The 13045-nt window shown below is 51.8% G+C and overlaps 1 protein-coding gene across 2 annotated transcripts in view; it reads left to right on the plus strand.

Moving 5' to 3' along the window:
- Positions 1-659: 659 nt before the first annotated feature.
- The window catches only part of TUBGCP2 (tubulin gamma complex component 2), a 19451-nt gene continuing 7065 nt past the window's right edge, over positions 660-13045 (plus strand). For both annotated transcript variants that reach the window (XM_069101677.1, XM_069101676.1), the window contains exons 1-8: positions 660-713; positions 957-1145; positions 2040-2168; positions 2833-3009; positions 4707-4866; positions 5967-6174; positions 10559-10758; positions 11819-12008. In XM_069101677.1, coding sequence (XP_068957778.1) covers positions 996-1145; positions 2040-2168; positions 2833-3009; positions 4707-4866; positions 5967-6174; positions 10559-10758; positions 11819-12008 — 1214 coding nt within the window. In that variant the 5' untranslated portion in view covers positions 660-713; positions 957-995. The remainder of the gene's footprint in view (positions 714-956; positions 1146-2039; positions 2169-2832; positions 3010-4706; positions 4867-5966; positions 6175-10558; positions 10759-11818; positions 12009-13045) is intronic.

Below are 13045 nucleotides of genomic sequence, written 5' to 3' on the forward strand. Positions count from 1 at the left end.
TCCCTCTTGGACACCCCAAACCAAACGCCCCATAGGATGTCACTCGAACTCCTCATTCTTCCCTCCACACTTCCCAGGACCAAACTAACACCCCCTTAACTTCTTCTCTCACCACGTAGCCAGGCCTTTTGGTTCTGCCTTCATGACCCCTCTTGCCTGACCCTACTGCACCCCACTCCCACTCCTTGTCACCTGCCAGGACCCTGTCTCTCACACACCCTGTAACTCAGACATCTCCAGGCACAAATGCAACAGGCTCTGTTTGGCCCCACCTGCCTCTTTGGCCTCCTGGGAATTTCTCTGGCCATCTCCCAGGCTTGCCTTCTTCCTTGCTTCTGTAGAGTTCTTGGTGTGCTGTCTCCTCACACTGCTGATTCCCTTTCTTTGTAAGGCTGGCACTTCTCAAATTTTAGTAAATTGATTGTTTCCTCTTCAAACCTGAGGTGATTGGTATTGCCACAGTGCCCCAAGTGAGGAACCCAGAGTCAGGGAGACCTAAGACCAAATCCAGCCTCAAGCCCTTCCTGGCTAAGTGACCCTGGGCTGCCTGCCTCCATTTCCTCAGCTGTAAAGTGGGAATAGGATCAAATGAGAGAGTAATTGTAAAGCACTTAACCCTGAGGGGGCACTGAATAAACTCATTCCTTGCCTTCCTTTCCAGGCTCATTCTGTTTCTCACCATCCTTTTGATCTGGCTGCTGCTGTTTGAAAAGGTAGTTATATGAAGCATGCACCAAATGGGACAAAGGACCATCACCACAATTCTCAGTCCATTCTCAATGCAGGTTTTTCAGGTGACAGACACTGAGTTAGGTTCATTTCTCTTTGAGAGACTCTTGTTTCGTTCCCTCAAGACAAGCACAAGCAGAAGACTTAGATGGCATCCCTGTCTCCCCCCACCCCTGACTGCTCAGCTGGTCCTCAGTTTTTAGAGTAATGGTTTGCTTTGCCCTCAGGTGAACACTTTGTGATATCTGTGACCCAGTCCTGGAAACATGAGTGAGTTTCGGATTCACCACGATGTGAACGAGCTGCTGAGTTTGCTTCGTGTGCATGGAGGGGATGGCGCTGAGGTCTACATCGACCTGCTGCAGAAGAATCGAACGCCCTACGTCACCACAACTGTGTCTGCACACAGCGCCAAAGTGAGCCCCTCCCGCTTCCAGGCATCAGCCCCCTTAGATTGGAAGCCCCTCCCAAGCAAGGACTGTCTGGTGTCTTGTTTTTGTATCTCTAGCACTGCACACAGTGCCCAGGACCAGTCGTGCTTTGAAAATGTTTATGGACTGACTGCTAAGAATTGAATACATTGAGGCCTTGTAAAGAAAGGCCACTTGGGCAGAAAGCTGTGGGTCCAAGGTCCTCCTCTGATCACACACCAGTTGTGTGACCTGGGGTTGGTCTCAGGCAGAAAGCTGCAGAGAAAGCGCTAGCCTGCTGTGGTGAAGGGAGTTTGCTCCCCTGGGATTTCCTAAGAGTAGATAAATGACAGGGGCCGTCCCATCCCTAAAACCTTTTCAAGCCAACATTAGCATCCTAGTGTGTGATAATGTTCAAAGCATCCACTCTCCTCCAGCTGATTCCCTGATGTTATCTTCAGTACTAACCTCAAATAGAACCAAATTCATTTTTCCTGAATTCCCAAAATACAGGTTTTTATTTGTACTCTGTCCTGACAATTCTGCGGTACAGTTTGCTACTTCTTGTGCTCCTTAACTCCAGCCCTCACCTTGTCTTTCCTACAAGTTCCATGCTTTGTAAGCTTGTGTCCCTGCTAGTTTGGAATGTGGTAGAGAAGCTGTGTAGGAGGGTGGTGGTGAAGGGGACCTCATGTGCCTCTGAAGGTAGATGGAATGCAGGCGGGGGTCTGTGGGAGGTGAAGGCCCAGAGAGGGATGGAGAAGCAGCCCTGCAGGTGGGGCTGGGGGGCCATCCTCCATTTGACTCTTGGTCTGGACCCTCAGTGGCTCACTTGACCTCAGCAGTTGGTTGTCTTTCCTCTTCTTGAGATGATGTGCTGATGCTTGGTGTGCTTCCTAGGTTAAAATAGCAGAATTTTCCCGAACTCCTGAAGATTTTCTGAAGAAGTATGATGAGCTGAAGTCAAAGAATGCCCGAAATCTTGACCCTCTGGTCTACCTCTTGGCAAAACTCACAGAAGATAGAGAGGTAGTTTCTTATCTCATGGAAAACACAAGTTCCTCAGGGGTGGGTGCAGAGCCCGTTGGGGAGGAGAGTTGAGCTGTGCCTTCATGCTGGGAGGCAGAGATAGTTAAGCAGAGCAGAGAGAGATAGAGGGCAGAAGGCCTGGATTCAAATCCCACCAGTGAGAAGTTTTGTCCCTCTGTGTGCCAGGAGCCACCCTAGGATTCCTCTGCTAGGGCTGCCCAGATTAACTTTACTATGGAACTGGAAGTGCCAGCTTCTGTTCCCTGTCCAAGCCAACGCACTGAGGTGCCAGCTGTTCCCAAGGCTTCCTGGGAGGCAGGCATGGCAGGAGCTTTCCTGCTGTGTTGGGTGGGGTGCCCTGAAGGCCTCAGGTCCTTCCTCACAGTGACTACTGATGTGTTTCACCCCTTGGATGTTAATAGATACTGTGTGGAAGGGATGAGTCCGACTCTAACCCTAAATTTCTAGAAAGATAAATGCAGGGGGATTGTCTTACTCTTGGAATAGTGCAGACTTTTCTTCCCAGATAGTCAGGGACAAGAAGGCTCAGAACCCTGGCCCTCCTGGCCAGCTCCTTTTCTCACAGGCAGTAACCCAATCAGAAACTAGGGTTCATGTACTTCATCCTTCGGTCTAACAAATTGGTCGTGTGCCCATGTTTCAGACGCTTCAGTATCTGCAGCAGAATGCCAAAGACAGGGCCGAGCTGGCTGCCAGCGCGGCTGTGAGCAGCAGCACCAACTTTAGCGTCCCTTCGACGGCATCAAAGATTTCTATGCAGGAGCTGGAGGAACTGCGGAAGCAGCTGGGCAGTGTGGCCACTGGCCCCAACCTACAGCAGGTCTGCATCTCCGTCTTCTGTCTTCCTCTGGAGCCCAGACTGCCCCCTGCAGTTACCCAGCCCCCATCAGGGCTTAGGTGGGTTGTGCTCCTGGCAGGGGCTGGTGACTGGACTCACAGATAAGTACCAACTGCGGTAAAGTGGGCAGAAGAGCAGCCCTTCCCAGGGTAGTGGGAGGACCAGGTGAAGTCCCTTCTGGAAACATGTGCTTTTGCTAAATCTTTCTCTAAGCACATGTGGGCAGGGCTGATCTGCAGGAGTGCTATTCTGATGGGACAGCAGGGACCTGTGAAAGTGCAGGCCACATCCGTGTCAGGGTCAGCGCATGCACACACACATAGGCACACACAGTCGTTACTTGAAGTGTTGGGGAGGGTTCCACATCTTAAAGGAAGAGAGGAACTCTGAGGCAGAAGTGAGGAGAGACAGCACACCAGGCATGAGGGATGGCTAGTACAAAGGCCAGGAGACAGGAGATGGGTTGTGGTAGGTGAGGAACAGAGAAAAGACCACTGCAGCCCAATGGCAGGGTAGGAGACAGGGAGTGATGTCTAGTGGGGCTGGAAAGGCGGGTTTCCTCAGGCCTGTTCAGGGTTTTAAAAGCTAAACCAAAAAGGGCCTGTTTCATTCTGGAGGTGATGAGGGGCCCTGGGACTTGACAGAGCAGAAGAGTCAGGGCCAGGCCTGCCTTTGAAAAGAGAAGACTGGACCCAAAAGGGGAGAGGTTTGAGGCCGTGTGAGCAGTGAGGAGGCTTTTTTGGGGGTGAGAGGCATGAGGGCCTGATGAGAGAGGCTAGGTGGGATCAGCTGGGGATGAAATCTGAATCAGAGAAGAGACCTGAGAGGGTCCAGCAGGGAGGATGAGCTGTGACCCCCACCCCCCAGCTGGGGAACCTGGTGATGATGAGAAGCCAGCAGAGGGGGACTGAGACAAGAGAGGGAAAAGGGTGGGGCGGGCAGGAAGGATGAGGTCTGGGAGAGGACCAGGGAGGAGAGACGGAGGGCTAGTCTGGGCCTACTGATGGGAATGAGGCTCTGGGGCACTGGGCCAGGGCTGCCTCCAAGACAGATAAAGTACCACCCTAACAAGGGGGAAACACACCTCGAACATCATGGTCACGGTACAGAGGGGCATTGGGGGGGCAGCGGGGTGCAAACACTCAGACCTCTTTGTGAGCTCCTCCAGCGGCCAGCAACCTTCTACTGTGCCTCTTCTGGGACCTCCCTGCTTCCAGTCTTCTCCCTGGTCCCATGTTCTTGTTGAGACTTTGATGCAGCCCTCATCTCCGAAACAGTCTTAGTTTGGTGAACCTCCCCCTGCCCTCTGTTGATGTGGACAGTGAGGGTCAGGAAGGGGTACTGCCTCGGGGTGAGGAGCCGCTGCAGCCTGGAACTCACAGGGTCAGCGGAAGAGAAGGTAGACTGGTGCCCTGAGGGTAGTGGGGGAGAGGGAGTCCTTCTTCCAGCTCCTCTGCCTGTGGCTGCCTCAGGTGAGCACCAGGCAGGGCCCAGCTTTGCCAGAACCTCTCTTTCCCTGGAGTCCTATTGGCCACTTGGCTGTGGGTCCACTTTTGCCCTGGAATAGTTGTTGCTGCCCATAGAAGTGATTGCAAGCGGGATGTTTTATTCTGAAATCACCTGGCTCATATGGGAAAAGCCTGTCTCAACTCTTTTCTTATTTTAAAAAACCGTCTCAGTCACAGGAACTCACAAGAAAGATGCTCCGGGACCAACAGAGCAAAAGAAACTCAGGCCACCATCTGCCTGTGTTTCCCGCATGGGTATACGAGAGACCGACCCTGCTTGGGGATTTCTTGGTTGGCTCTGGCCTCAGCTCGGATTCTGCTCCGCCTGTCGGTATGGGCTCCTGAGAGGTCAGAGACAGTGGAGGGGGAGAGACCCTGGGGTGGCAAAGGGCCCAGCCAGGGGCAAGGACTGCCCTGCCCCTCTCTGAGCCCCTCTCCTCGGCCAACTTCCCTGGGTATGTGCAGGGAGGGTCCTGAAGGAAGTGTCCTAACCCTAAAGACAGGAGTCCTCAAGCAAGGGCTTGGAGAGTTAGGCTGCTCCTAGACAAGATGAGCTGCCCCTTCAGGCAGAGAGGGCTGGGCTCAGATCAAAGGGTTCACACTTAGTAGATAGTGCCTAGTACACAATAGGTGCCATGTCAATGATGGTGGAAGGGAGGGAAAGGGTTGGTATTTTTCCCCAAAGGGATGGGGGAGAACTCCAAGAAAGGGGTCCTGGGGACCCCTTTTAGAAGGGAAGGTCAGTGTTCCTTGGATTTGGGAATTCACCTAAGCCCTGGCAGTGGCCCCCCACTCTCAACTGTGATTTTTGGGGTTCTGTTTTCTTTCCCTGCCCCTGGGGGAGGCTCCTCTCCCCAGGAACCAAGCGGCTGAGTCGTTAGGAGGCCTTGACCCAAATCCTGTCTGGGACCCTAGCTAGCCTTAGGCAGACACGAGCAGGTCCCTTCCTTGCTGAGGCCTGTGATACCTGGCCTCCCTCCTATGCTGGTGCTGGAGATACTCCCGTGAAGCCCTTTGCAGAGTCCAAAGAGGTCCATAAACCTCCATCCTGATTGTGAAGGGGGTCATCCTAAGCTAGGAGTATCCGCCTAGAGTGACCTGTGTTTCACAAAGGCCTTGAGAAGAGGCTGTTTGAGCCCACCTTTGGATACCCTCTCCCGTGGAAGAAAAGGGAAGCAGCCTCCCCTCAAGGCAAAATGCCCTTTAGGGTGCTGGCCACAGGCTGTCTTGAAGGTGGAGCCCCGACAATGGCCCCTGGATGATTATCCTTTGGAGCCAGGACTAGAAGCTATTACCTGCTTCCTGCTAGGCCCAGACACCCCAGAGACAGCTGCTTGATGAACAGCATCCCCCTGTTTTTAGGGTTGGGAGTTGGAAACTGATCGGTCCTCTGTGTTCCTTTTGGGGGCCTTTTGGTCTGACTTTCCAAAGGGAGCTTGCCCTTGGCCTCTCAAGAATCTGCCATTGTGGAGGACCTGCTGTATGTTCTGGTCGGAGTGGACGGGCGCTACATCACAGCTCAAGCCCTCATCAGCAGGCAGAGCCGCACGTTCCTCATGGAGCCTAATCTAGACATGTCCGTCAAGGAGCTGGTGAGCAGGATTCTTCCAGTGGCCGCAAGTTACTCAGCAGTGACCAGGTAGGTGCCACCTGTGTGTCTGCCTGACTCCCTGGCCGGCCTCCCTCAGGGGCCCTCCCTTTTCCTCCACCGTCTCTTGGGTGCTGTGTTCCTTTGTGCTTCCTGCCACCTGACAAGCTCACCCATCCAGGGACCTTCCATCCTCGGTTCACAGTCTCTGGCTCCCTCCAACCCTGGGGGCTTTAGCTCTCAAAAGGATCTCCCTTCAGATGCTCTCTCCTTCTCATTCCTCCAGAATGTTTTCTGTCCGCCCTCAAAAGCTGGCTTAGACGCTTCTAAGTTATCCCAAACTCCTGTCCAGGAGGGAGACAGGATGGCCCCTAGAGGTTCCTCTTGGCTCTTCTGTGTTGGGCCATCCCCATCCTCTGCTCTTGGAGAGAGAGGCCTCCTGTTCGGATGCTTGGTTTCTGTGTTGTTGTCAACTTCTCTGAGCATCAGTGGGCACTGATTAATGGGGGCGTATTCAGATTTCTTCCCCTCTTAACCCCGTACAGCTAATGCTGGGGGGGGGGGGGTGGTGTGTGTGAGTACGACTGGCTGGGTCTGGCTGTCTCTGTGGAGGTGAGTCCTTTTCAGGGCAGACTCTGCATGTGCACATCATGAGTCCTCCAGCATCAGGTCATCTAGCAGCCCTTGAATCATGTTCCTTGTTTCTGTCCGAAGGGCAATAAAGTCTGCTCTCCTCCTCCTTGCTTCATCACACCTAGGAGTGCACAAGCCCACTGGCCATTGAGCTAATTCCCTTTCCTTCTTTGGGTCTGGTTTATCCTGAAAATGATCGTCCAGTGCCCCATCAGCAGAGCCAGCTAGGCTTTCCAACAATCTTGTGGGTCATTTTGCCAGGCCCTGAGAGCCGAGTAACTCTCGAAGATGACCGACAGTGCCCTTTTCTTTCCCTCGGCCTCCATTACTATGGGGCCACACCCCACTGAGGCCTGGTTTTCCTTACTGAGTGGCCTGCCTGTGGGGGACAAGCCTCTCCAGACTTAGCCAGGCCAGACCTTGGACAGCAGCTTTGGCCCCTTGTCAATCTCACATATGGTAAGCACTTAGTGGCTTTATGCAATTCAGTCAACCCCTAATATTCCCTGTGCTCTGCCCTGCCAAGAATCAGGCAGCTATAGAGGCCCCCACCCTGGCCTTCTTGGCTCCTCCTCAGCTGCTGAAGGTTAAAACCTATGTTATCTAATGCCTCCTGCCACTTAAACCCAAGAGTTTAACCCTCTTCTGCTTCAGGATTTTTCATCTCTCCACTCCTGACTGTTCCCTCAAACTCTAAATTCCACCTCCATTTTTCTTCCTTTATCCCCTCTCTGGCCTCCTGAAGCTTGTTTCTGAGCTGACCACTCAATTGAAACTGATTTCCTGAGGTCACCATGGACCTCTCCTTCCTAAGACTCGGAAGCCCTCTCTGAGGCCTTATACACTGCCAACCCCCTTGTCCCATGACTGTCTCCTGCCTTTCTTCTCTCTGTCCCATCCTTTTTTTTTAGTATAAAAACAAATACATAATGAGAAAAAGACATAAAATTAAATATGAAATAAGAAAAGAAAAAAGGCATATCATGTGCACAGCAGAACATTAAGAGAGGATTCAAAATAGACAGCAATAAGTGTCCAGTTCAAGGAGGCCTGTATAATAAATACTATGTGCTGTGTTCACAGATAGCCCTCTTTTCTTTGCTTCCTTGGAAGTTTTCTTTTGTTTTCTACTGGGTACTGTTTACTTTGGGCTTTTTTCCCCTTCCTCCTTCTTTCCCCCAGAAGGCTACAGGTAAGCACATATATATATATATATATATATATGTGGAGTCAAAGACACACACACGCATATACATACACACATGTACACATACACGGGCATACACATGCATGCATCCACATGCATACATATATAGACATGTACTTTCTCTAACAAATTCTCCTTCTGATCTTTGTTTTTGTCTCTCTTATTTCCTATCACTCCTAACTCCTCTACTTTACTTCTGCCCTCTTATGACTTCACCCTTGTCCTCTCGTTCCCATAAATCTGCACACACTCTTGTGCCCACCTTTGACCTATTCCCTCCCCTCCTCGAGAGATCCCTCCCTCGTCCCTTCCCCCTCCTCTGGCATTTGATTTCTTTCTGAATTTAAAAGACTGGTACACTCTGCTTAATATACATGTATTGTTCCCCCTTGAACCCATTCCTGCTGAAAGTAGGGTTCCAGAAGTACCACCCTGCTTCCCCACCTAATTCCTCTGTGTGGCTTTCTCCTTTTGCTCTTTGGAGCTGTTTCTGAATGGATTTCCTTTTTAAAGTCATATCACACTCAGGTCTGCCCCAGTCTTTCTTACGAGCTGTCCAGTTACTAATAATGATCTTAGCCAGGTTTTGCATTTTCCATACATAAAAGGTAAACAGTCTGCCCTTACTGAGTCCCTTGCCATTAGCCTTTGGACTGTACCTTATGTTTCTCTTGCCTCTTGGATGTCAAATCGTATATTTTTTTTAACAAAATCCTAAAAGCCTGACAGTTCATTCAAAATTCATTTTTTTTTTCATTCAGGATTATGCTTGGTTTTGCTGGGTGTGACATTTTCAGCTGGAGCCCCAGTTCTTTGGCTTTTTGATATATGGTGTTCCAAGACCTGTGGTCATCTAGGGTCACCACTGCTAGGTCTTGTGTGTGGTTCTAATTGTGGCCCTGCCATATTTAAATTGTTTTTCTCTGGTTGCTCATAATATTTTATCCTTGACTTAGGGGCTTTGGAATTTGACTGTGATATTCCTGTGGGTTTTCTTCATATGAAGGATCTCTTGCAGGTAGTGATGGGTGAATTTTTTTCTATTTCTACTTCCCGCTCTTGTTCTAATACTTCATGAAAATTATTTCTTGAATTATTGTGTAGATTCTTTTTTTTTGCTCGTAGTTTTCAGGTATCCAATTATTGTTTTCTCTTCTTGATCTGTTCTCTAGATCTGCTGTTTTTCTTATGAGATGTTTCCCATTCTCTTCTATTTTTTATACTTTGTTTTATTATTTCTTTTTTTTGCTTTTTGGAGGGCAATTGGGGTTAAGTGACTTGCCCAAGGTCACACGGCTAGTTTTTGTGTTAAGTGTCTGAGGCCGGATCTGAACTCAGGTCCTCCTGACTCCAGGGCCGGTGCTCTATTCACTATGCCACCTCGCCACTCTGACTTGTTTTCTTGGATTGTTCTTACTTTTTTCCCCTCCGTCTCTCTCATTTGATTTTTAAAGTTTTTTTGAAGTTATTCCTTGAATTCTCTTTGGGCAGATGGCCATTTGATGGTATTCTTTTTGTCTTCAGAATCCTCTGAAGACAAACCTGCTTTTCTCTATTCCATGGTTGGATCCCATCTTCTTGGCCTGTTCTTTTTTTTTTTTTTTAATTTGTAGTAGCTTATTCTTTGTAATCATCTCTAGCCCTGGGTTATGGGGGATGCTGCCTCTAGCCTCAGCTTCCCCTTCAGTTCTTTCCTCCGGCCTGAAACCAAAGCTAAACCTCCAGCCCACAGCCAGGGCCGTCCCTGCCCCACGGCTTCTGTACTCACCGGGCTGTGCTGGTTCCTTTTTGTCCCCCTCAGCATCTCTGCAGCACAGCTGTATCTGGCCTTCCTTGTCAGCAGAGGTTCCCTCGATCTCTCCCAGCTCAGATGCCTGACACCCCTCACTGTCCTGGGGGTAAAAGTTCCTGTGGCTGTGGCCAAGGCAGCAAAGCAGCCTCCCAACCCCGCTGACCCCTGGGCTCACCACCCTAGCCTGGAGGTGTTTACTCTTTGCAGGGACCAAACCTTATCTGGGTTTTTTCTTCAGATCTTCTCTGATTGTCCCAGGAGGACCCCTGTTCTTCCCCCCTGTGTTAGCTCTGGGGTGTGAACTTAGAATTCTCTGACCTCATCTGCCATCCTCCCACCACCCTCTCCCTGTCTGCCCTTTCTTGAGCTCTCTCCTTGATCTCCAGTATGTCACATTGTGTGTGTGAAGGGATTTCTCACCTCTGCCCCCCCCCCCCAGGATCCTCCCTGTCAGGACAGGCCTCCCTGGATCTCGCTGCTCCTTCCCGCCCCTGCTTCAGAGCCTTTCTAGTCTCCCTGTAACCTTTTAGCGTGAGGGCCCAGCAGAGCAAAGCTTCTTAAAAAGGTCTTGTTGACTGGGCTCATTATTGTTATTTGGTGGTAATTAATCAAAAGCATAATAATGATTCCCACACCTAGGCTGCTTTCCCATCCACAGGGTTTCTTCTAAGGCCACACTCACCTTGTGTGAGGGGATGTTCTCGTTCCCCCATGAGCCAACCAGGGCATGTCAGGGCGGGGACCCCAGCCCCAGGCCTACTTGTGCTCCCCAGGAAATGACAGCCGTGCTGATCTGCTTACAGGTTCATAGAGGAGAAGTCTTCCTTTGAGTACGGCCAGGTCAATCATGCCTTGGCAGCTGCCATGAGGACCCTAGTCAAGGAATACATGATCCTCGTCACGCAGCTAGAACACCTGCAAAGGCAAGGCCTCCTTTCCTTGCAGAAACTCTGGTTCTACATTCAGCCCACCATGCGGACCATGGAGATCCTGGCCTCCCTTGGTGAGTCCCCCACAGTCCCTTGGGGCCTCTATGCTGGGGAGGCGGGGGGGCGGCTAGCCAACACACTGCGATAGTACCAGGCACTGCGGACCTGATTCCCAGGAGACCATACACCAGGCTAACATGGTGAACAGAAGGGGTTGGATTGGAAGAGCTCCATAGAATCTCACCTCCGATACTGTTAGGGTGTGATCAGGGGGACAGTGGGCACCTCCTAACCCTCTGCAGGCTTCAGGGTCCTCCTGTGGAAGTTGGGGTGCGATAAGCCTCAGCCTTCCCTCAAGGCTCTATTTGGCTTTGGTCTGGGCTCGTGATCTCATCATGAGAAGAACTCCCTCTTCTAGGTCTGTGTCCAGTGTGAGTGCTGGCCAGACGCTGGAGAGGAGGGAGAGATGTCCCCTCACCCTTTCCCCCCAGGGCAGGGGGGCAGACCAGAGGCCTTGCTGGCTCCAGACTGACCCTCCAGTGCTCCCCTGTGGTGCTGTGGCTTCTCCAACCACAGTAATCATAAGCCGTAATGCCATCTCTCTCCCAGCAGTTCCTTTTAATTTCTTGTCTTGTTTCCTTTCTAATCTTTGGCGTAGTGTTTCATGAGGCTTTCTTGGCTTGTGTTGGGTCTTGTAGACTCTGGACACTTCACAGGAAAGAATGTGCTTATCTCACAGTGGCCTTTGGGTCCTTGGCTCAGGGAGATGGACCACCCCTGCCACCCAGAAGGGTGGCTGCACCATCCTGGGTCCAGGGGAAGCTGCCCCAGCAGCTCAAAGCTTAGGGACCCAGCTAGTGTCTTGGACAAGGAGTGACCTCACCTCCCTCGGGGACTTCTCTCCTGGGGGAATTTTGTTCAGTGGCTGCAAACCCCATCCCAGGCCCTCTTGTGGTCCTGCAGCCACCCTGGTCTCCCCCTGCTTGTGATGGTGCCAGGTCAGGCTGCCCCCGCCTCGTGTTGAAGGGATATCCCTGGGATAGAAGTGTGCTTGGGCACCTGGCCGAACATGAAGAGGGAAGGGGAAGGACAGATGACTCCCCCTTTGGTCACAGCTCCCTTCCCTTCCCACAGCCACATCTGTGGATAAAGGCGAGTGTTTGGGGGGCGCGACCCTGAGCCTTCTCCATGACAGAAGCTTTAACTACACCGGCGACAGCCAGGCCCAGGAGCTCTGTCTGTATCTGACCAAAGCAGCCAGCGTCCCCTACTTTGAGATCCTGGAGAAATGGATCTACCGTGGGATCATCAACGACCCCTACAGGTCAGCCCTCCTCCCTTGGCACATCAAGCCGACCCTCACGCTGACTCTGGGAACTCTAAGAGCCGTGCCCTCACACCAACGTTCCCCAGTGCCAGTTGGCTACCTCCATCTCCAGGAGGCCCAGGTTCCCTTCCAGACTCCTCACAGGCACCACTTATCCCAGAAAGGCCTCTCTCCCACCCTCAATGGCCACATCTCCATTGTACGGGGCCTGGTGTACAGTCAGTGCTTAATCAATGCTTGTTGATGTAGTGATTGCCCCAAGGCCTTGATAGCTTTGTCCTAGCAGGGTGGCGATCTCAGCCCCACAGTGTCCCTGAAGAAGCCACAGGTCCTTGGTGTAGTCACACACAAACATCTTTTTTCAGGTGGTGACTTTGGCCTTTTCTCTGGGCACACTGACTGGGATAGTGGTTGTGATGGAAAAACAGCTGGACAGTTGCTCAGTGTCCGCATCTGTCCAAGGTCTGGGGTGGCTCTAACCTTCATTCTGAGCCCGTGAAAGTGTAGCCAGGGATTGGTCTCCTTGACCAAGGAGCAAAGACATGGCGGAGAGCAACTGTAGATGCCCTTTGGGGTTCCTTTGGTGGCTTTTGGTTTTTGGAAACAGACTTTGTGGCGTAAGCGTCTCCGTCTGTCAGCAGTAGTCCTGGCTTGCAAAGGTCAAGTTTCACTGTGAAGAAAGTTCATTTGATAGACCTGGAAACTGAGAGAGGATAAGTCCAGTGACTCCCAGGAGGAAACCAGCCCCGTAGTGGCTGAGGCAGGCCCCAGCTAGCTGCTTCTAAACCAGCATTTGTTGTACCTGTTAAGTAGCATGTTATGTGCACCTAGGGGTACAGAGGAAAACGAGCCTGTCCCTGCTGCCCTCGCGGAACAGGACAGCGACCTGGGGGAAGTACACTGACTGGGGACTGGACAGGGCAGGGGCCGACCTGGCCAAGGCCCCGGGGACAGCACCCTGCCTGGCACACCACTCAGGGAGGAACAGCCAGGGGACTGGACAGGGCAGCGGCTGAGCTGGCCAAGGCCCGCGG

The sequence above is a fragment of the Petaurus breviceps genome, unplaced genomic scaffold (assembly GCF_028583685.1).
Source record: "Petaurus breviceps papuanus isolate PSGF00001 unplaced genomic scaffold, PetGlider_PUasm1.0 490, whole genome shotgun sequence".
Classification (NCBI taxonomy): domain Eukaryota; kingdom Metazoa; phylum Chordata; class Mammalia; order Diprotodontia; family Petauridae; genus Petaurus; species Petaurus breviceps.